At 43.8% G+C, this 20,527-nt stretch overlaps 4 protein-coding genes across 4 annotated transcripts; 2 read left to right on the top strand and 2 right to left on the bottom strand.

Annotated features, from left to right (window-relative positions):
• Positions 1 to 48: 48 nt before the first annotated feature.
• LOC132261721 (uncharacterized) lies at positions 49 to 3,961 on the bottom strand. Its single transcript, XM_059760659.1, has 4 exons — positions 3,184 to 3,961; positions 1,401 to 1,792; positions 1,158 to 1,339; positions 49 to 850 (listed from the first exon to the last, which is right to left on the bottom strand). Exons 1-4 carry the CDS (start codon positions 3,359 to 3,361, stop codon positions 775 to 777), a joined length of 828 nt encoding a protein of 275 aa, XP_059616642.1. The 5' UTR covers positions 3,362 to 3,961; the 3' UTR covers positions 49 to 774.
• A 934-nt stretch (positions 3,962 to 4,895) lies between these two features.
• LOC132261827 (maestro heat-like repeat-containing protein family member 1) lies at positions 4,896 to 10,906 on the bottom strand. Its single transcript, XM_059760829.1, has 4 exons — positions 10,749 to 10,906; positions 7,337 to 10,680; positions 6,937 to 7,272; positions 4,896 to 6,869 (listed from the first exon to the last, which is right to left on the bottom strand). The coding sequence occupies exons 1-4, from the start codon at positions 10,801 to 10,803 to the stop codon at positions 5,517 to 5,519; spliced, it is 5,088 nt and encodes a 1,695-aa protein (XP_059616812.1). The 5' UTR covers positions 10,804 to 10,906; the 3' UTR covers positions 4,896 to 5,516.
• Positions 10,907 to 11,160: 254 nt separating this feature from the next.
• On the top strand, positions 11,161 to 13,219 carry LOC132262155 (U6 snRNA phosphodiesterase 1). Its single transcript, XM_059761311.1, has 3 exons — positions 11,161 to 11,332; positions 11,408 to 11,556; positions 11,619 to 13,219. The coding sequence occupies exons 1-3, from the start codon at positions 11,250 to 11,252 to the stop codon at positions 12,155 to 12,157; spliced, it is 771 nt and encodes a 256-aa protein (XP_059617294.1). The 5' UTR covers positions 11,161 to 11,249; the 3' UTR covers positions 12,158 to 13,219.
• Positions 13,109 to 19,672, top strand: LOC132262145 (ankyrin repeat domain-containing protein 29). The gene is made up of 4 exons (XM_059761300.1): positions 13,109 to 13,219; positions 15,060 to 15,170; positions 17,935 to 18,033; positions 18,615 to 19,672. The coding sequence occupies exons 1-4, from the start codon at positions 13,208 to 13,210 to the stop codon at positions 19,338 to 19,340; spliced, it is 948 nt and encodes a 315-aa protein (XP_059617283.1). The 5' UTR covers positions 13,109 to 13,207; the 3' UTR covers positions 19,341 to 19,672.
• Positions 19,673 to 20,527: the final 855 nt, after the last annotated feature.

Below are 20,527 nucleotides of genomic sequence, written 5' to 3'. Positions count from 1 at the left end.
ACACCACAATTTTCATAGGATTGACTGCTTCTGTGTGAGTCACTTTTATTCCATCATACATTTTTATTATATTTCTCTTTTTCTCAAGTTCAACGGCGAAAGAACAAAATTTGTGTGTGTGGCAAAAATTTTGGAATATATGGAAAAAGACACACTAATGCGGATTGAAACGCGCGATAAGTTTACAAACTCTGCGATGTAGAAAATCATTTCTCCCTGATGTCCGATTTGAATAAACGGTTTTTAAATACATATTTAGATCATTCTCTCGCACAATTTCACCTCCAATCGCAAATAGTCAACACTGATATATAAATTAATGCAATTCTATGTGGAACAGTATTTATAGTCCTAAATTGTTTCTTTTTCTTTCTTTCAAAATTCCGGTAAATTGACTAATTTTTCAACTGTCTTTTCTCCAAATATCAAATATTATTCAACGTGTCAAAGTCTCTCAAATGCATTTCTTCTCCTCTCTCATCTCATATCAATTGAATGGCATTAGAGATAATCTATATCAGCAATTCCAATTCACTATTATAATTCATATAATGTCATATCACTCGGCTATTTTACCTACACTTCTTTTCTTCTCATCTTGGGAATGGCAACAGAAACCAAAAACAATCACAAGTAATCTCTCTCATAAATAAATTCATTTGATATATATCTCTTAAATATGTTTCTGACTAATGAATATCAAGTTTGTCTTCAGAAGTTAATTGCTACTCTACTTCAATCATGCTCGCTCTCCATCACACGAAAGGTTGATTTTTATTTGAAGTTTCGCACACTCAAAGGTCCTTCATAGTGACTGAGAGGACGAGGAATTGTTGATCGCTCTGTCTCACTGCAAGAAAAGGTGAGAAAAGCATTTATATTAAAGGCATAAATATTAAATAAATCATCAGTAATATTACTATTGAAATTATTAATGTGTAAAACTAATTAAATATACAAATTTCTAACGTGTCTACTGAGGAATTCCGGCCTCAAATCTTTAAAATGTCCTTTAGAAAGAAGAATTGATATTTAAGCTCCGCCTCTTAAACTTTCTCTCTCAATTCTTCTGTTTCTCCTAATTTTTTTCAAAAGTCCCAACAAAATGAGCTTTCTTCTGGACAAATACTTAAGATAGGACAAACCACAGTCCTTACCAATGATGAGCACTGTGTGGACGAGGAAGCGCAGTTCCGCCGTGTTCTTTAAGTAGCACGCAGTTTCTGCTCTTGCTCAATCCGTTTTTTGGCGCCGGAGAAATCTCAGCCGTGGTCACCTGAATCTGTCGATTCGGTGAGAAAATCTCATTCAGTCGGGATCTTGTGTTCGGCGAGTCCTCCTGCGAAGGAAAGCAAAAGTTAATCACTGCTGCAGAGCAAATCCACCGAAGGAAAACTCACTTCGCTGCTCTGCGAGCTCACGGTGAGAACATTTTCCTGGGAGAAATTGAATATGCTGAAGTGTGGCGATCGCGGCCACGTGGTGGGCGGCGGAGATCTGATCATGTGCTCCTGCACTTCGGGCAGTGTGAAAGGATCAGATTCCAGCTCTGGATTGAATTCCTGCGACATGAGAATGGCGTCATCCGACACGGTGTCCTCCAGCGTGTCCACGAGACTCTCACGACTTGCCAGGATCTTCTGCACGAAGGGATTGTCCTGCCGCGACAGCCGCAGCGCCTGCATGTCCTGATCAATATCCCGACAGCGGCCCGGCGTGAGTGTGAGCGTGGAAATTGACGGCGACGCCGCTTTCGTGGCGGCATTCATTTGCGTGCAGCTGTAGCTTATCACTGGGAAAAGGTAGGGAAATTAAATAAAATCACCCACTCTTGCTTTCCATGTCACACTAAATTATCTCAATCGATCATCTATTGGCGCTGTTCTCTCAATTTCACCCCGAAGAAACGATAGAGTGAAATTGTGCACGCGCTATTTCTTATCGCAACTTCTTCTACAGGTGCGTATTTTGTCTCTCCCTCTTTGAACTCATTCAATCAAGCCTTATTTTTGCCTAACTAAGCATTGATAATAGGAGCAACGAAAATGGGAACAATTTTATCAGTGTGTGTTTTCTAAAATGTACAAAAGAAAAAGTGTAAGACAACAGAAGAGATAGTCATGAAGATTTCAACATATTTAGTCAGTACATAGCGAACATATACACACACTTTTTCCTTATCAGTAAATCCCATTAGTTAGATTTCCCTTCAATCAGGCGATGGGCAATTACACTATAGCTTTTCTCGACATTCGGTAAACAAACGCGTGTCACGTTTCTCACCTGTGCAAATTCACATATTTTCCTTTCTTTAATGGGATTTTTTTTTTGAAAAAAAAACAAACTTTTGTGCCATAAAAGCGTTTTAATGGGACTCAAAACATTTGCAAATGGTGAGCTTTTTACTGGCACAATTCCTCACACACAAACTCGCATTCATCTATTTAGCTGCACTCCTTTTGTGAAGAATTTATTTGCATGCATAAAATGCTCACGTGAGGCAAATAATTTGAAAAGTTTCACTGACAAAACAAGCATAAAACTCAAGTTTCTTTCATTTTATTCTATGCAATTTCCCGCAACATTTTCTACAGCAAGTTCTCTAAATAAAAAACTGGAATGGAAACTGTGTCAAAATCTTGGGCCAAAATTGCCAGTCATTTCGATTTTCTCCTCATGTTGAAAGAAAAACCCCCAATTTCCACCCCAGAGCGAGAGAGTAAATCAATTTTATGACCCTGTGCAGTAAAGAGCTTTTATGTGGGAGCTTCCAAATGGCCTCAACAGGGGTGAATTTACAAAGCCCAACACTTTAATTCACGTCCACCCTCCGGTTTTTCAGCCCCGCACAACTTGAATTTTCCTCAAATATTGATTTTCTCCAAACACGTAAATTCACCATCAGACTCTCAAAGCCTTCTTATGCATATACATATAGCATGTTATGTATGAATATGACATTTTGTCCAGCAATTTCACCTGGCGCACAATTTTATCTGCCATCTTCAGCCGCCTAAAAAAGACACTGTTTTTCGTCTATCTTTTGTGTGTGAAATTAAATGAACTCAAGCGTAATTACGGCTTTTCTTCGCTGCGAAATCAACGCGGCACAATCAAGCGGACGGCGCGAAGGGAAACTGAGAGATGATGATGATGATTTTGGGGGTGAAAGCTGAGACTCACCTGACGGTTCTGAGCGCGCCCTTTGGTTCATCTCGCGACTTCCCCGCTCGAACATCATGTCATCGATCTCGAGCACCTTCCGGCGACGCAGCAGATTGGACAGGAACACAAACGGCCTCCGCCTAATGCTGATACTGGTGGTACTCTTACCGAACGTTGATGCACTTGACGATGGCATATGCGATATTTGGGTCACACACACACACACACAGCGAGAAAAGACACACAGGAATTTCCCTTCTGCACCCCACCAGAGAGACACTTGGCTGGCTTTTCCGCCGATCGATTGTTCCTCCCTTTTCTACCCTCACTGATAAGTCACACCACACATTCACTTGAGTATTTGTCGTCAACGCGCTGCTTCTCACTCTGGCGCACGCATTTTCACACCGCGCGCCCAGCACCGGGTCGAGTGGGCGAAGGAGATGTGTTCACTCACCCCCCTTTGAGTGTGCTGTGGGGGCGCAGAAAGTGCAGCGGCAGAGCCTTCGGCGCACTGGGAAATGTGCTCTCTAGGCCCACCCTATTGATTGCTGCCCAACGACAATCACGCGGTCGCTGCGGGAGAAAATCCAATAAAGACCGCCCTTCCACAATTCGCAAAAGTGCTTTGTCAACACCACGGATTTCACCAGCCAGAGACTTAGTCACTCCTCAACTCCTGAGCCACGCAATCTCACTGCTCTCCGGATGACTGTGGTCAGTCACACACTCGCTCACGTACTGCCTTCAGCTCATTAACAATATATTATTCTCACTGTCGATGGCACAGAGACTTTCCTTGCGCCCGTCCCGAATTCACCACACCAAATCCTCGATGGGAAGACAGAGCTCAACTGCGGGAGAGAGAGACGGGAATGATTAAACTCTCGGTGTTCCTCGTGTGCGCAGTTGCGCTGATAAGGCAGATAAAACAACTTTTTTCACTCTCACACTCGCTCTCACTCACTCTAATGTCTCACTCACCCAGAGAGACCATATTGAAGGCATTTTTCCTCCCCGACAAAAAAGAGACATCTCTCTTCTCATCCATTTCCACACCAGAGGCGATCAGCAGAAGAAGGCGGCAAAAAAAAGGAAGAGCGAACAACTTGTGGGAAAATTGAATCTGACGGCGAGAGAGGCAAAATTCACGATGGACCCTTCATCATTTGTTTGCCAAGTCTTTTCACCCCCGCGCGCGCCCCTTTTCCCACATCCGCAGCGACCAGGGGTGCGTAATTCAATATTTGCACATTTAAGCCACTCAGGAAAGCCCTTTTCTTCCCTCCCGCAGCACGGCAAAAAATAAATCCATTCGGTTCACTGACTTTCGCCATCCACCCAATTTTCCTTCAGCGCGCATAAATTGATTTCTCTCAGCCACTTTTCATTGCGAAACCCCCAAAGTTTCTTCTTTTTTCATTCAATTAACACTGATTGCCACAGTCACTCCTCGCATGCCAGGCGCTGAGAGTGAGACACACTGTGAATCCAGCGAAATCTCCTTGATCCGAATTTTGCCTTATCTTTCCTACTCACATTACATTTTACTGCCGCAATGTTTCGACACATCAATGCAACAAATGCAGAATAGAGTCATTATTAATTGTATTTACCTGTAATTATTCAGAATTTAACCATTTATAAGAAGATAAATGGTTCAAAAGAGTAACTTTGATCTACTTTTATCGCATTTTCGCTGTTTTAGAACGATTTCTGTGTGATTACTGTTCATTTTAGCCACTTTTTATGATGTTTTCGATGAAAATTCGCTGTTTTCCTCATTCACGATTGACTGCGACAAACACTTATTTACTTCCTGTGCAGAATCTTGAGCGTAGAAGCGGGAAGAAACAACACAAATTGATCAATGTCTCTTGAATGTTTGATAATGTTGGAGAGGAAGTCAGAAGGTTATCCAGAAATACTCTCACTCTAGAATAGCGACAATCTGTTCAATCATTCATCATCCCTTTTTCAAATCCTCCAAGACTGTCTCGGCATTTTTGTTGGAGGGAAATCAATAAATGCCGAGCGGTCGGAGGCATTATTTATAGAATCAATTTTATGTGACACCTAATGTTGATATCCAATCTGCAAATATTGGATCTCATATACAAAAGGATCTTCGGTAAATACACGATGCCAATGATTAGATATTGACCATTCACGGCATATTGAATGCTTCTTCCTCTCTACCCAAATAAAAGCCAACACTAAAGACACAATTATATGAAATATTCATTAATCCTCGAGACTATCACAAAGTATACATTCAATAGGAGGTAAAAGAAAAGCATGTAGAGCTGTAAAGTTTCAATAAAAGTCCTCAATAACGCATGAAGTTGGCTCTATTGGCCGGCGAAGAGATATCCCAGCGCTGTGCTGGCCTTGATCTTCACACCCACACTTTCGTCCTTCAGCAAGGCGCTTATCTTCTGCGTGATGAGCTCAATATTGGGCTGATTAGTTGTGTTGTATTGATGCAGAAGTCCCACGAGAATCGCAGCGTTTCCTCTCACTTCTGGCCATTGGCTCTTGAAGTGCGGCAGACAGGATTCAATGAAGTCCGCCATGTTGTCAGCCAACTCCTCGCCAATCACCTTCACAAAGTCCTCAATGAACACTTCGTAGTTCAGCTGTCCGTGCTCCAGCAGATGACTCTGTGCCATTGAGTTGATCTTGGGCGCTGCCTTCAGCAGAGCACACATCTTCTTCAGAGTCACCTTCGACGTCCTGGCAATTGACGGCTCACTCTCGCATAGATGCAGCAAAAGTGGGCAGAAATTGTAGTACAACTGCTCTCTGAACGGCTCAATGGACATCTGTTCATCCACACTCGCGCCCTTGCCCTCGATGGCATTCAATTTCGACTGGCAAACATCACCAAATAGGCCAATTGCACTATTTCTCAACTCCAGCGTGCTATTCTCAAAGAACGGCCTTATCCTGATGGCCAGAGATATCTGAAACATCTCAATCTTCTTGCACGGCATCGCCACCATTATTCGCGACAGTCCCTGAATGCTCTCCAATGGAATGTTCATCAATTCACTGCTATTCGCATCGTCCAAGCCCTTCATTAGAGCCGTGAGTGTCATTTCCGAGTACTTTTCCGCATCGAAAGTCGCCAGAGACGCCACAAATCCCAATCCGCGCAGACAGCAACCCCTCACGAGTGGATTGGGATCATTGAGTGATGAATTGAGATGCAGAATAATCACCGAGACTATCTCACCGCTCGGCTTGTGCGGCACCAGCTGCGAATACAGTGCGATGGCGGCAATTCTCTGCGGATCATACGGACTGGGAATATATTTGCTCAGCACCGTCACGACTTGGCGCATTGCCGTCGACGAAATGCCCAGTTCATTCACCAGGGCATTGGCAATTGGCGGCACGACGTCAATAAAGTGTCCGAGATCCTCACTGGATGCCAAATGTGGACACACATCGAACACTACAGACACTTGCTCCATGCCCAGATTCCTCAGAAACTCCTTGAAGGTCAGGAGCACGATTTCACACGGATTGCTCTTGATGGAGTCCTTATTTGGAATGAAGCCGAACTTTGAGGCTTTGCTGTTTGTGTTGTTTTTGCCCGCCGGACTGGAATTGGGCGCATTCGGAGCCAAAACTCCCGTGTAAGTGGCCAAAGTGGTCAACAACATGCCGAAAAGTTCGGGAAAACGCTTCTTCAGGTCCTGCAAAACCACCATCAATCAATAATTATTACAATGTGTGCAAGAAAACATTGAATGATTAACTCACATTCTGTATCTCTACACAAGGAAGGATTTCTTTCAGGGCACAAATGATGGCGAAAGGCTGAACAGTGGCTATTTTGTTCCTATCGTCCTTCTTCGACTGATCAACAGGCTCATAGAGACACGATGACGAGAGTGTTGCCAGGAAGTTGTCTATCACCGTTCCGGCGAGCTCCTGATCAGTGCACAAAGTCCTCCAGAATTGTGCCACATTGGCGTCAAAGGGCAAGGATTGAGCGAGCATTTCTGCACACACCAGCTTTGGATGGTGTTTTGCCAGAGCGACAATGGCTTTAAGGACGCCAATCTTCACTCCATCGACTTCACACTGCCAAATTGCCTGGAAGATGAAGAGAAATTAATGTGAAAAGATTATAGAAAATCCCTGAGAAGTCCTTTTTTACCTGAAGACACTCATTAATGAGCGTCGTGATTGCGTGAAACATCTCTGATCCCTTCAATTGCATGAAGAACTTCAACACCACGGAGGCTCCAATTGCCGAACTCTTCTCCGGATCTGAGAGACTCATCAGGAGACTCCTGCTGAGCGCCATGTGCTGAAAACTGGGCAGCCGATCAGCCACAATCCTGGCCATTTCACTGGCCAACTTGTAGATCTCATTGGGATCATCCGTGATGATCTCCGAGCGCACCTTAATCAAGTCCTTCACCCACTGAATATCCACATCGGGCAGCGTCAGTGTCTCATAGATGTGCGAAATCTCCAGAATCTTCCTCAGCACATCCACAGAAATCTGTCTCACTGTGGCATTGGAATCTATGCATCGTGGCACAGTCTTGCCAATCATGTGTCCCGTTTGATTGAACTTCGATGGCGCCTCGCAGCCCATCTTCATGGTCTTCATGTACACTTCCAGCACGCCATTCGTCACGTGTCCAGCGCAAATTCTCACCTCACAATTCTTATCGCGTGACCAGCGCTCCAGAATCGACACAACATCGTCCAGACACGCTGGCGAAGGATTCTGCTCCAGAATCGCCCGGACAAACTCATTCAATTCCGGCAGGGATTCATTGAGATACTTGGCCAAGTAGCTGTTCCGGTCATCCTCCTCTGGTGACTCAAATTTACTCTTCAGCTTCTGCGCGCACGTGAAGAAGTTCTCACAAATTGTCTCCAGAAAGTGAATTTCCTCACTCTCCTCAACTTCAACCTCCGACTGGATGCGAATCAGAGCTGTGCCCAGGCGCAGAATCTTCGGCAGGAAGGGCAAATTGTCCGCTCCGTCGATGGGAATCTTCAGGATTTGCTGAACAAGTTCATTTCTCAGCTTCAACTTGTGATTTGCATCATTGTTCAGCACATGCTGACAAATACTGAGCAGTGTGTCCAGAATGCGATTCTTCAAGTAAGCATCCTTCGCGTCCTGCAATTCCACATACAAACATGACACAATGGTCTTCTCCACATCCTGCAGGAAGCACTCAGGCGGACAATTTGTCACAATGTAGCCATAACTCTCCACCACGAGCAATTTCACCTTGAAGATGTCGCTCTCTTTCTGCGACTCCTTCATGAAGTTCAGCGTGGAGAAGAATCCCGATGTTTGTCTCTTCCTTCCCTCTTCCTGGATCAGCGTGTCGAGTTTCTTCAGCACCTGCTGCAGATAAGTCCTCGAGATGATTCCGAGAGCCTTCGCTGCTGACGTGAGAGCATTCATCTCGCCCTCTTGCAGACTCTTGTCCAGCTTCTCCTGCTTCGCAGCGTTCACAATCAAATCCACAATCCCCTCAGCAACAGGCTCATCCAGAATGTGACACAGACAAGTGGCCAGAACCCGAAGGATCGTCCCCCTTTCGCTCTGCAGACTGGGAATCTTGAACTCCAACACTTGACTGGGATTCACAGTGTAGAGTGGCAATTGCTCCTTCAGCTCATCAATCAGCATCACCGGGAAGTTCACATCGTCCACATCCTTGATTGTCGCAGCGACAAATTGCAGCACAGACTCGCCAAAGTCCTGGAATTTCCCATTTCGCTGCAACACTGCCTGGAGTTCCGGGATTTTCTCATTCCACAGCATTGGCAAGTGTTTGTTGACAATTGTGGCGTAGGATTTAAGGAACAGCAGGATATTCTGAGCCCTCTTGACGTCCTCACCCTCACCAATTAGCGCCAGGCATCTCACAAACACACTTTCCGCCTTCGGAATGGATGTCTTCAGGCTCAGATCCTCAGTGTTGATGTCAGCAATTTCCTCTTCCTTCTGCAACTGTGGATCCTTGCTGAACAAGCTGGCCAGGGATTTCGCCAGCGTGCCACACGCTGACGTGTAGTCCTGCAGCATGAAGTAACTGAGCAACTCTCGCTTCAGCACATCGTCAATCGTGCCAATGGTAGTTGACAGGATGAACAGTGAATTGTTGCAAATCTGCACGAATTCTGCGAACTCCTCAGCGGATCCTTGCTCAGATGGGAATTTACTGTAAGGACAGCAATGCCGCACGATGAATCTGATGAAGATCTTCTCCTTGGTGAAGGATTTCTGTATGAAGGCAATGATTGTCTTCAGCAGCACGAGTTTCATCCTCACAGTCTTCTCATTGGCAATCATCTGCTTCAGGATGTCACAGAATTCGCGGTTCTTCGTCGACACGAGAGCATCTTTGGTGTTTGTCAAGTGTGTCAGCACCAGCAGCGCCTTGATTCTCTCCCTCTCGTTGTTGCTCTGCAGCTGAATCAGGAGCATATCGAGAATGTGATGACTGTAGTTCTGCGCCAGGAGATCAAAGCATCGCAGCACTTCATTGTGTCCCTTCACCGTTTGGGGCTTCTCGTAGTTCGGATTCACACATATCAGGTCAAAGAGACTCACACACAGCGAATATGCCACGGGATTCAGCAGATCTGACGACTGACTCGTGCTGGCCTTCAGGATCGCCGCCAGAAACTGCGTGATTGATATTCTGTCCAGTGATCTTCTGTACAGATTCACCACGGCCGGAATGACTTTCTGCAGCTGCTCCACAATCTTGTCCTGCGCCATGAGCGGAAACATGTGCGACAGCGCCACGAGGATGTCGGCGCACACCTTGGGCTCCCTGGTCATCAGCCAGTTGTTCAGCAACACCTCATAGGCAATCCCAATCTCCACGGCAAACTCATCCTTCATGTCCGCCGGCTCTGACGGCAGCGACTCGTCAATGTGACTCTCCGCGATGGCCTCACAGAAGCGTCCGATGGCGAACGCGTGCGCCTGCTTCACGTGATCCTGCTTCACGGTGTCCAATGTGGGCAGCAAGATGCGAAAGATGTGCTTGAGGAAGTTTACAATGCCCATGGGATTCGCCGTGGCCAGCTGACCCATGCTGTGCAGCACCATGAAGTGCGTCACCTGACCGTGCTGCATCTGCCGCATCAGATTCTCCATCACCACGTCGCAGTTCCGCCTGCCCAGCGCCACCAGAGACTCCAGCGCCGGTTTCTGCACGGCCGGACACATGTCCGGCATCTTCACCAGCTCCACAATGCACATCTCCGATATCCGCTGCACCGTGACCTCCGTGAGGCACTGCTGAGCCCGCTTCGTGCACGTCACGTGCTCCACAATCCGCAGGATCGTCGCCACATTCGCCTCGCTCAGCTTCGCCTGCTTCTGCCGGAAGTCATGGATTGACTGCAGCACTTCGTTCGGACTGTAATCAGCAATGCGAATGATGGAGCTCTCTATGGCATTCCGGACTGATTCATCCTTATCGAGGCTCTCCAGCAGATTGTTTATCGAACCTGCGAGAGAGAGAGACAAAGAAAAGTTCCCACCCATCATTTCGCTGAGTTGCTCTCGCCAAACTCACCAACCAAACTCGTGTATCCCTTTATCCTGTTCCTTCCCTCACTGTTGGCCTCCATTCTGGCGCCTTTGTCCTCCGACTCAGCACAATTACTAGACACTTTTTAACACACCAAATATATTTGCGTTCTAAAACACTCTCGCTTTGCTTCCTCACGAACCAGCTGATTTTGACTGAACTCAACGTCAGAAGAACGCCTCAGGAGAGTAAACTTTCAACGTGTCATGAAATTTTGCGAGCTGTGAAAGATTCACTTCCATAAATTGAGGGAAAATAATGAGTTTTTCTGTGAAAATAGGTGATAATTAAGATCCCTATCACACATATTTAATCTATTTACTTCATCCTTCAATTATCGATGAACTTTTCAATACTTTCAACACTTGTAGCTTATCCAGAAACCTAATCTGAATTGCCATTTCTCTTTCCTGCACAAAACACACGTTTGCTTTGCAATCTCATGCAAACACAAGACTTCTCCACTGTTTGCAGACTCAGCAGATAATGCTGGTGGACTACAGCTCATCGGAGGAGGAGCCAGAAGATGACACAGATCAGAAGAATGCAATTTCACCCTCCACGAAAGTGTAAGTAAACTTTACCTGCGTCTTTTTGCACAGAATCCAAACAGAATCAAACATTTTTGCTTCTTGACTGGGCAGGAAAAATGCCAAGAAACTCCCATCGGCTGTTGAACTACTTGGAAGCATCACCAAGAGTGCGCACGAGGATGTTCCGGAGGATCACGAGGGGAGGATAAGAAGTTTTGCGCATGAGAGAGGAAATTGGGCGACTTTTTGCTTCATTCCGTGTGAGTTTCTCAAGATACTTTGATAAGAAATCAACATTCTATTGACTTAATTTGATCGGCAGTTCCTCTCAGCGAAGGCATCAAGAATCTCCAGGCACACATCAGAGTCCTGGCGAAGGAGAATCTCTCGCTGGATCTCACTGAGGCGAAGGAACTTCACGTGAGCCTCACGAAGACTGTTGTTTTGCGTCATCACTGGATAGAATCCTTCATTGCTTCCCTGCAGCACAGATTGCAGCACTGCAGGAAGTTTCCTCTGCATCTCAACGCCCTGCAGATCTACTGCAACGAGGAGAAGACCAGAACATTCATTGGCCTGAGAACTTCAGAGGAGTTCTTTGAGCATCTCAAGATTTTGGTGCAGAAGTGCGATGAGAGTCTGAAAGAATTCAACTTGGAGTGCTTTTACAGCGACTTATCCTTCCACGCCAGCATCCTCTGGATCCTTGGCGACCATCGTGAGGATCTTCGAGGGCTGGAAAGTGCAGTTCAAAAGCATTTTCTTGAATTACTGGGTGAAAAATTCCCCGATTTTGCGACTCGAGTGGAGAAAATCGTCTGCAAATGTGGAAATAAAATGCATTACTTCCACATTAGTTGAAAAATATCAAAGGATTAAAGGATTATAGATATTTTTGCACTGTGCTAAGACACTAAATCCGCTTATCCATTGATAGACTACCGATGTCTGTACAAAATTGAAATCTGTGCGCGGCGAAATTGTCGAAAGGCAGTGACAAGAAGCGTCCATTTGAGAGTGTGCGTGAATGGAAGTTAATCTTTGGTGAGGAAAATCGCGAAAAATGTTCATATCCAGCCACTTTCCGTGCAAGATCTGCCCAGAGGGATTCATAGGAGGTCTCAGTGTCTGCACAGGGAGTGAATTTGGGCAGCAAAAGGTGTGCATTTGCTGAGTGTGGAGCGCGGAGTGTGATTTCCCTTTTGGCCAGAGAGGCTTGTTTTGAATTCTGGTGCAGAGAAAAGAAGCACACAGGAATAATCTCACGTTCTGCCACGCGATTCCGCGGCGGCAGTCTGTGTGTGGCGAACCGTTAGAGGTTGGACGAGCAGCCGGTGGAGTAACAGTGGTGGAACGCGAGTGCGTCTAGGCAATCGCCTTCTCCGGAGGCAAGTGAGTTTGCGGGGCAGTTGCATACGGCATGCAGAGCGATTCGGGCGCGAGAGAATTGGCACATCTGCAAGAGTCCGCGCAGAACGTGAACAGCATTGCAAACGAGAACCTGTGAAAATCTCGCTGTGGCTTGGAATTAACGGTACTGTCCGGGTGAATCCCACCTAATTGGATGCCTTAATTGATACGCTCTCCCCTCGCATATCACTCACAAGTGCGCTGGCAGATCTCGCGAGATTGCGCGCAGAGCGACTCCTATTTTTGGCTCCAGTGATGCAATTTCTCAAGTGACTTCCCGCGCGCGCGAGAGGCCTTCTGGTCATCACAAGTTAATATACCTCAGCGCGATATCGCTCTCAATGTTGACCAATTGATCAGCGAGACATGCCAGTATCGGCTCACGTCAGTCCATCACGCGTCTTCTGATCACACGGATCGCGCGCGTAAGTGAGCCGCACAAGAGAAGAGCCCGCGAAAAAGCAACAGTGAAAACGTGATTGGCGATTATCAGCCCAGAAAATGTCTCTCAAGGTAAGAAAGAGTTCCTTCAAGCGCTTGAAATGTGTTATTATTATATTCAGAAAAAATATGTGAAACTTTCGCCGTTTTAATTACACTTCAAGCCCAAGAATATTGCCTCCAAACTCTCCCACCCAGAGAGGGTCGTAAAATAGCTCAATAGCTTCCAGTGTTTGTTCAATTAAATTCACACACACAATGGGCAGGCAAAAATAGAAATCCGCGAGAATCCTTGAACTTCCAATCCTTCCCGTCGGCGTGGCAAAAACACGCCCGCAGTGGGAAAAATCAATTATTTTCGCCATGCCTTGTCAGCACGAGTGTCAGCGTTTTATCAAAATTATCAATGAAATTTCGTAGTGCAGGAGAAAATCAGCTGATAAGCGTAACCAACTCATGGTAATGCGAGATTCGCGTGCCAACCAGCCAGTGAATGCGTGCCAAAACTATTAAAAACAGTCATAAACGGCGTGAGAGGCGGAATTGCTAAATTCTCTCTCTCTCTCACTAAATTATACACCTGATAAATCGAGCAGTTGGAAGATGAGGTTAGAAGTTCTAGAGCTAAATTAACAATCAAAGGGGGAGATATTCCCTTCAGATCAGCAGCTATATTTACAATATCTTGGTTCTAAAGTGTTTAATTTGAAACAAATTCACACAGTAATTCCCTTTTTTGGGTGATTTTACTTAGAAAACCCAATTAAAATGTTTTTCTAGATTTAACTGACTAAGTTGAGACAGATTTTAATACTGAATGACTTCCAAAACGTTCATTCTAGTCAATTTCACTAAGTCAATGGGATCTTAAGAGCTTCATTACCAAATTCTAACCATTTCCTAACCAAAAAATACTGTCTAGCTTTGCTCTTAAAATGTGCTAAGCAAGGCTGATATATTTCTGTCAATGTTATTAAAGTTTGAGAGTCGAAAAGATAACAAAATAAGATAAATTTTCACAATTATCTGATGAAAAGGTTGAAAACTTCATGGATAAAGTTATTTATTTGTCGTCAGTTGATTTTCACTAGCTTTTTAGGCAGATTTTGACCAACATTTTATCTAAAAAACTTCTGAAATAAAGTTCTTGGCGGTCTTGAGCTCAGTTAAGCGTTCAGCTTGACTTAGATTGTATTTTATTTTATCATTTCCCCCTTGGTGAATGCGGTCAACTTGCATGTGCCCATAAATTTTAATGGCCTAATGTGGAATCTTCCGCATTATTTCAGAGAAACGTCGAAGTTATCTTGAAATATAGTTTCAGCTCGAAGCATGACTTAAAGTCAAACCTCCTCTAATTATTTCAAGAATCTTCTCTCCACTTTTCCCCACTGAAAATATCGCGGGAAAAAGATTCAACTCCCATCTTTTATGCTTCTTTCGCGCCCATTTCACGCCTTATATTTTTAATTAGGTCCGCGGATCTGAAGCAAAAAGCAGTAAATTAGAGACAATTTATCAAGAATAAAATTAGGCTGATGCTTTTCTGTTGTCAAACAATCATGAGTGGGAAATTAATTTCCGACTCAAACTGAAACTCTAAACCTTTGGCGTCTGTGTGTGTTGTTCAGAAGTCTATTCATCGCCACTATCTTATCAAACCTTTATTTTTTCAACAGAAGAGCAACGCACGAAAGTTTTGGGCGGTGCGATAAAATCCACACCATCAGACAAGTGTCTAAAAGTGGGAAAATTATTTTTTAATTAATTGCAATCAACGCACAATGTACTCAAAATTACAAGCAATTTCACAACGCATTAGATCATCTTTTTCCTTTACGATAACATTACACATTGTTCTTCCACCTCATGTTTTGTGCGGTGTTTTATTCGTCTTCCGTCTTATTTGCAGAAAGAATCACCATCGGACGTCCAACTCCATTTGGCGGCACTTCGCGGTGACGAAGTGACACTGAGACGCGTTCTGGACAGTGGAAAAGTCCATGTCGATTCCAAAGATGAGGTAAACAGTGAAGATCTTTCATGATCTTGGTAGGGCGAAGAGAGTGTTTATGAACGACGATCTCTCAGTAAAAATTTACAAGATAAATATTTACTCCGCATGGCGGATTATTTGCATAATTTATTCAGGTGATCGTTTAGAGATGGAATAAAACTCACGACCACGCATGATCGTGCAAAAAAAATCGCTCGCGATCTGCTTTCGATTGAAGAAAGCACAAAATAATCCATCCAATGCGAGTAAAAGTACCACCAGATAAATCTCGAAGGGAGGCAACAAAACCACAAGAAAAAAAGATCTCTCGAGAAAAGTTTTGTGTCTATTTTGAGAGATCAGCGAATTCCTTCTCTTTTACGACTTCCCCTTCCATCTTCACGATGCAAATGATCTTCAAATTTCGCCACTCAAGCGTAATTTCCTAATTTTTCCCAGGAAAAGACACAGTTTTTTTCCTGGCTTGTGATTTAATACAAAACACGAGGCACGAAGGGGAAGAACAGCGATCACAACACTGTGATTGTTACGTTGAGAGACAATTTTAATTGCTAAAGATGCGACGATGTCACTGTTTTTCCCTTTTGATAAATGGCAGTGTTGAGTGAATTGTCTACGCTTTTCACCATTCAATGCGGCGCTCTTGGATTACGCACGGTGCATAATTTGTGTGTTTTCTAGGTTTTGCTCATTCGTGCCATTTTTGTTCCTTTTCCTAATTTGCTATCGGAATTATTGCGCAATTGTTGATTTTAATCTATATCATCGGGAGGCCTTTTTTATATGCTCTCGAACAAAGTAAATATCCAAGGGGAAGACAATGCAGCTAAACGGTGTACTCACTTCCACAATTTGGTAAACAACGTCACAACTTAAAATTCAGGAATCTTTGTCCCTAAAACAGACGCAATTTTTACTTTTATTACCCTGAAAACTTACAGAGAAATAATATTTTAGAAATATTTGTAGCTTCCAGTGGACATTTAGGAACATAACCTAAAAATTATCTTGAGATATCTAAAATAATCCTTCAAAGAAACTAAGTTGGGACTTTTTAAATGCAAATCTAAATCAATAATAAGCTGAAATGTGCTATTTCAACGTAAAAAATCAATGAAACAGCTCTTAAAAGAGACAATTTTACATCCTAAAACAATATTTTGGAGGTTATGATTAATCTTAGCACAATTACCTAATACATTTTAAAATTGAAAGTTTATCAAAAATCACTTTTGAAAGTGATATTTGAACGCAACACAATAAAGATGTTTGAAACACTTCCATTTCCAAATACTTTAACTGAATTGTACATCACTTCTGACCATAATATCTTCCCCTTGGTAATATCAAACGAAAGGTGCGCACATTTCACTCAATTTGATTCAATTCACGCGTGAGAAGCGTTAATATTTTCATTACTTATTTCAAGTCTCCGGAGAAATGTTGTTATTTAGAGTTTTATTTCCTTCACAAAAATCCAATATTATTTGTATAATTCTTCAATCAATATTGCTTGTTTCTTCTCTCTCTTTCTCTCTTTCATTAACTCAATAATCACCAGTTCACATATCATCAACTCTACTTTTTATTCTGCGAATTGAATTAAAGAATCAACAAGTAATGTTAGTTGTAAAAGAGATCATAAACTCAGAGTGTTATGCATAATTAAAATCACTCTTTGAATTTTCCATTTTATGAATTCACAGTCGCTGTGAAAAGTATTCAGACACATTCTGCTAATTGCAATATGATTTATGGAAGCTTATTTGCAATTCTATTGGCTCAAGAAAAGTCAAAGAAGCCTTGTTGGCAGATATCAGTTTAATAACCTGCAATTAATTAAAAGCACAGAGATATCCGAGAGATTAACGGAAAAGTGAAAGATGTCTTCTCTTATATCTCTTTAACATTTCTCAGACGACATTTGATATCTCAATTAACAGCAATATTTGAAATGCTTCAAACGATCGTATTTATTTATTAAATTCAACTGATGACAAAACATTGTTAATACACATATTTTTGTGGATTTCGCTTTCCTTCAAAGGCATTTTCATTGAGAAATAATAATAATTGCGGAAAAAACAGTTAAGAAAAGTGCACGTGAAGCATATTTCTGTCGATAAATTGATCGGTTCTTGTGTGTGTCTCAAGAAAGAGATGAAATAAAAGCGCACCGTGAAATGAAAACACAAGTCACTGGCTTGAGAATGTGTCATTAAGATCACTTCATTTCTCATTAATTACACTCTCGGTTAAGACGATAATTGCAAGGAGAATTTGATAAAAGAGTGAGAAATCGAGCCAGTTCACTTTCCATTCAACAGTTTTGCTTGCCTTTGGCGCATGGAAAATTGAAAATAACATCAGAAAAGTGCATAATTTAAAGACTCTTGCTTTGAATCTCGACAGCAAAGCGACACTTTTTGCTGTCTCTTTTCTCTCCTTTGCCTTCAGTGTTGAATGAATTGTGGTTTCAATTAGTATTCCATCGGTCGTTCTGGCCAACTTTTCATCAACTCTTTCTCTCTCTCGCGCGCGCGCGTCGCAGAAATTTGAACTGTATTGAATTCCGTTGACCCAAAAGCCGAAGCGAACGGCTCTGCTATGCTAATTCTCATGTGATATTGGCTGGTTGATGATGAAAAGAAGTGTGTAATTAGATAGTTTTGTACATAAAAATTGCCTTGCGATCTCCAGTCAATTTTTCCCAGTGGATTAAATGGCCAGTGATTAATTCGTCCGTATTGATTTCTTCTTGCCGCTTCAGGACGGAACGACGCCACTCATTCTGGCAGCCGCCGGCGGTCATGTGGCGTGTGTGAAGGAACTGCTGGAGCAGGGAGCAGAAGTCGATGCCAAGAGAACAGTGAGTGACTTTCCACAATTTCCCATCACAATTCACACAGTTTTATGCGTATTTTATCGGCGAAATCCAGTTGAGAAATGCCGCACAGGAAATCCACTTTTATCTCGCAAATATGTTAATTTCAAATTAACTTTGTGTGCACCAAAAGTCAGTTTTGCTATCGCGAAAAAGAAAATATTCTTTCATTGCAATCAAGATAATTTCATTCATTGGCGATGAAACGATGTTGTTTTTCTTCATGATATTTCATTTCATTAAACATGGTTAATTGCATCTCTTTGGCTAATTACACGAGTTTTCTACTTAATGGGTGATAAAATTGTCTTGCTTTTAGGGAAGAGTGAGGAAAATTTAAACGCAAATCTGGGGCAATTTAGAAAAAAAAATTTAAAGCTGAAAAGAAAATACAAAGAAAGAGGTAATTTAAAGGACATTTAAGGATTTTAGCCTCATTTTGTCTTTCTTTCAAAGTCTAGAATGAAGTCTTTGATTGCTTAACTCCTGCGTAATTGGCCAAATATGCCCCACAATCCGCTAAGGATCCAACTTGATGGTTAATTCACATTTGTCGCATCTTCCAGACCGGCACTTCGGCGCTCTTCTTCGCCGCCCAGGGTGGACACGTGGATGTGGCGCGAGTGCTTCTCGACGCCGGATCGGACGTGAATTCCGCCTCGCTGGACGGCGCCACGGCGCTGTTCGTGGCGTGCCAGGGCGGCCATCAGGCCATGGTGAAGGAGTTGCTGCATCGCGGCGCTTGCGTGCACGCCAGCCTCAAAGATCGCGCCACGCCGACCTTCGTGGCAGCGCAGAATGGCCATCGAGCAGTTCTGCTGCAGCTCCTCGCCGCCGGCGCCACGCCGGACGCTGCGCGTGGCGATGGCGCCACTCCGCTGTGGATAGCGTCGCAGATGGGCCACGATCACGTGGCCAAGATCCTGCTGCAGCACGGCGCCAGCGTGGACGCCGTGCGCTGCGACGGCGCCACGGCGCTGTTCAAGGCGGCGCACAAGGGCCACAGCGCCGTGGTGCACGAGTTGATCAAGTGGCGGCCCAATCTCAGCGTGCTGCCCAACGGCGAGACGGCACTGCACGCGGCGGCGCTGTTCGGCCACTTGCCTGTGGTGAAGCAGCTCGTGGCCGCCGGCGCGGACGTGCGCGTGCGGAATCACAAAGGCTACACGGCGCTGCGCGTGGCGCGCCAGGAGGGCTTCCTGGGCGTGGCGGAGTACCTCGAGGAACGCGAGTGTCGCCTGTCGCAGAGCGGAAGCGCCGCGAGCAGTTGTGGCCAGCTCAGCTCTTCCTGAGCCTCCGTCCTCGCCGCCGGCGGTGTTGAAAGGCGTTCAAAAACAAGATGACATTTTCCTGGGAAAACCCGCTGAAGTTGAGGCGAAGAATAGAATGAATAGAATTCATAATCACAGAGGAGAATTATCGTTTGGCAATGAAGTGACATTGAAAATTACCATCAAATGGACAGTTTTTTACAATATTTAATTTGCAAAATCTCAAGAGACAATCTCGAGTGTGACTTCAAGATAACACTTTCACTGGGATTTCATGCCAAAGCAGAAGAAAAAAAAAACACCTGAAATGTGGCAATCAAGGGGAGAATATGTGAAATTCTCACCTCATTTAGGTAATGCTAGAGAATTCAAAGCATTTATCTTATCTTAACTAATTCTTGTGACTTTTCATCCAGTGAAAATCTCATGTTAGGAAATCGTACGCATTCTGAAACGCACTCTTCAACATGTCGTTGATCCAAAGACCAAATGTGTGAAGTGTGCTTCAGCGCACACTTCCTTCTTCGATTCAACACGCGCACCCATAAAAGGGCGCTTTTGGAAATCCAATGTGTTCGAAATAAATAAAATAAAAAATGTTAGCAATTCCTCTTCTTTTGTACATAAACACAAACCGCGCAAGGCGTTTGAAAGTCAGTGCAATTTCTTTTTTTTTTACCTTTTTCGTCATCATTAGCAATTAATGTGAATGTTGTGGAGCAGTTTTATTATTATTGATTAAGGTCAGGAGTGCAATAATCGATGTTAAGTGAAAGAAGATGTAAATCAACATTGCGGAAATAAAAAGTAATTCTAATTGCGAAATAATTTATTTAAAACTACATTTTCAAGTCGTTTCCTTCTTCGTTTGTGAAATCTTTTCACCGCTGTTGAGCAATTTGGCGATCCTGGCGAAAGGATACAGCTTGTCAATGGAATTGAGGGTGTTTTTCATGCGACACCACAATTCGTCGCCATCCTGAGGACACTTTTCTCTCCCATTGAAGGCTTTGATTGACACTTTTACTAAGTCACTGAGATCTTTCATTCTCTCTTTATCAGTCTCTGCAGAGAGAAAAATCATCAATCTTCCACCGATTTACCACCAAAATTATGAGACTCACTTGAATTTTGAAGGGATCTGAAGAAGCCCTCGTCGAAGGAACCACCAGGATAATGTGGAATCTTCTCGAATCCATTGGGAAGAT

The sequence above is a fragment of the Phlebotomus argentipes genome, unplaced genomic scaffold (assembly GCF_947086385.1).
Source record: "Phlebotomus argentipes unplaced genomic scaffold, Phlebotomus argentipes genome assembly contig_46, whole genome shotgun sequence".
Classification (NCBI taxonomy): domain Eukaryota; kingdom Metazoa; phylum Arthropoda; class Insecta; order Diptera; family Psychodidae; genus Phlebotomus; species Phlebotomus argentipes.
Note: the sequence above shows the minus strand (reverse complement) of the source record. Positions and strands in the feature narration are given on the sequence as shown.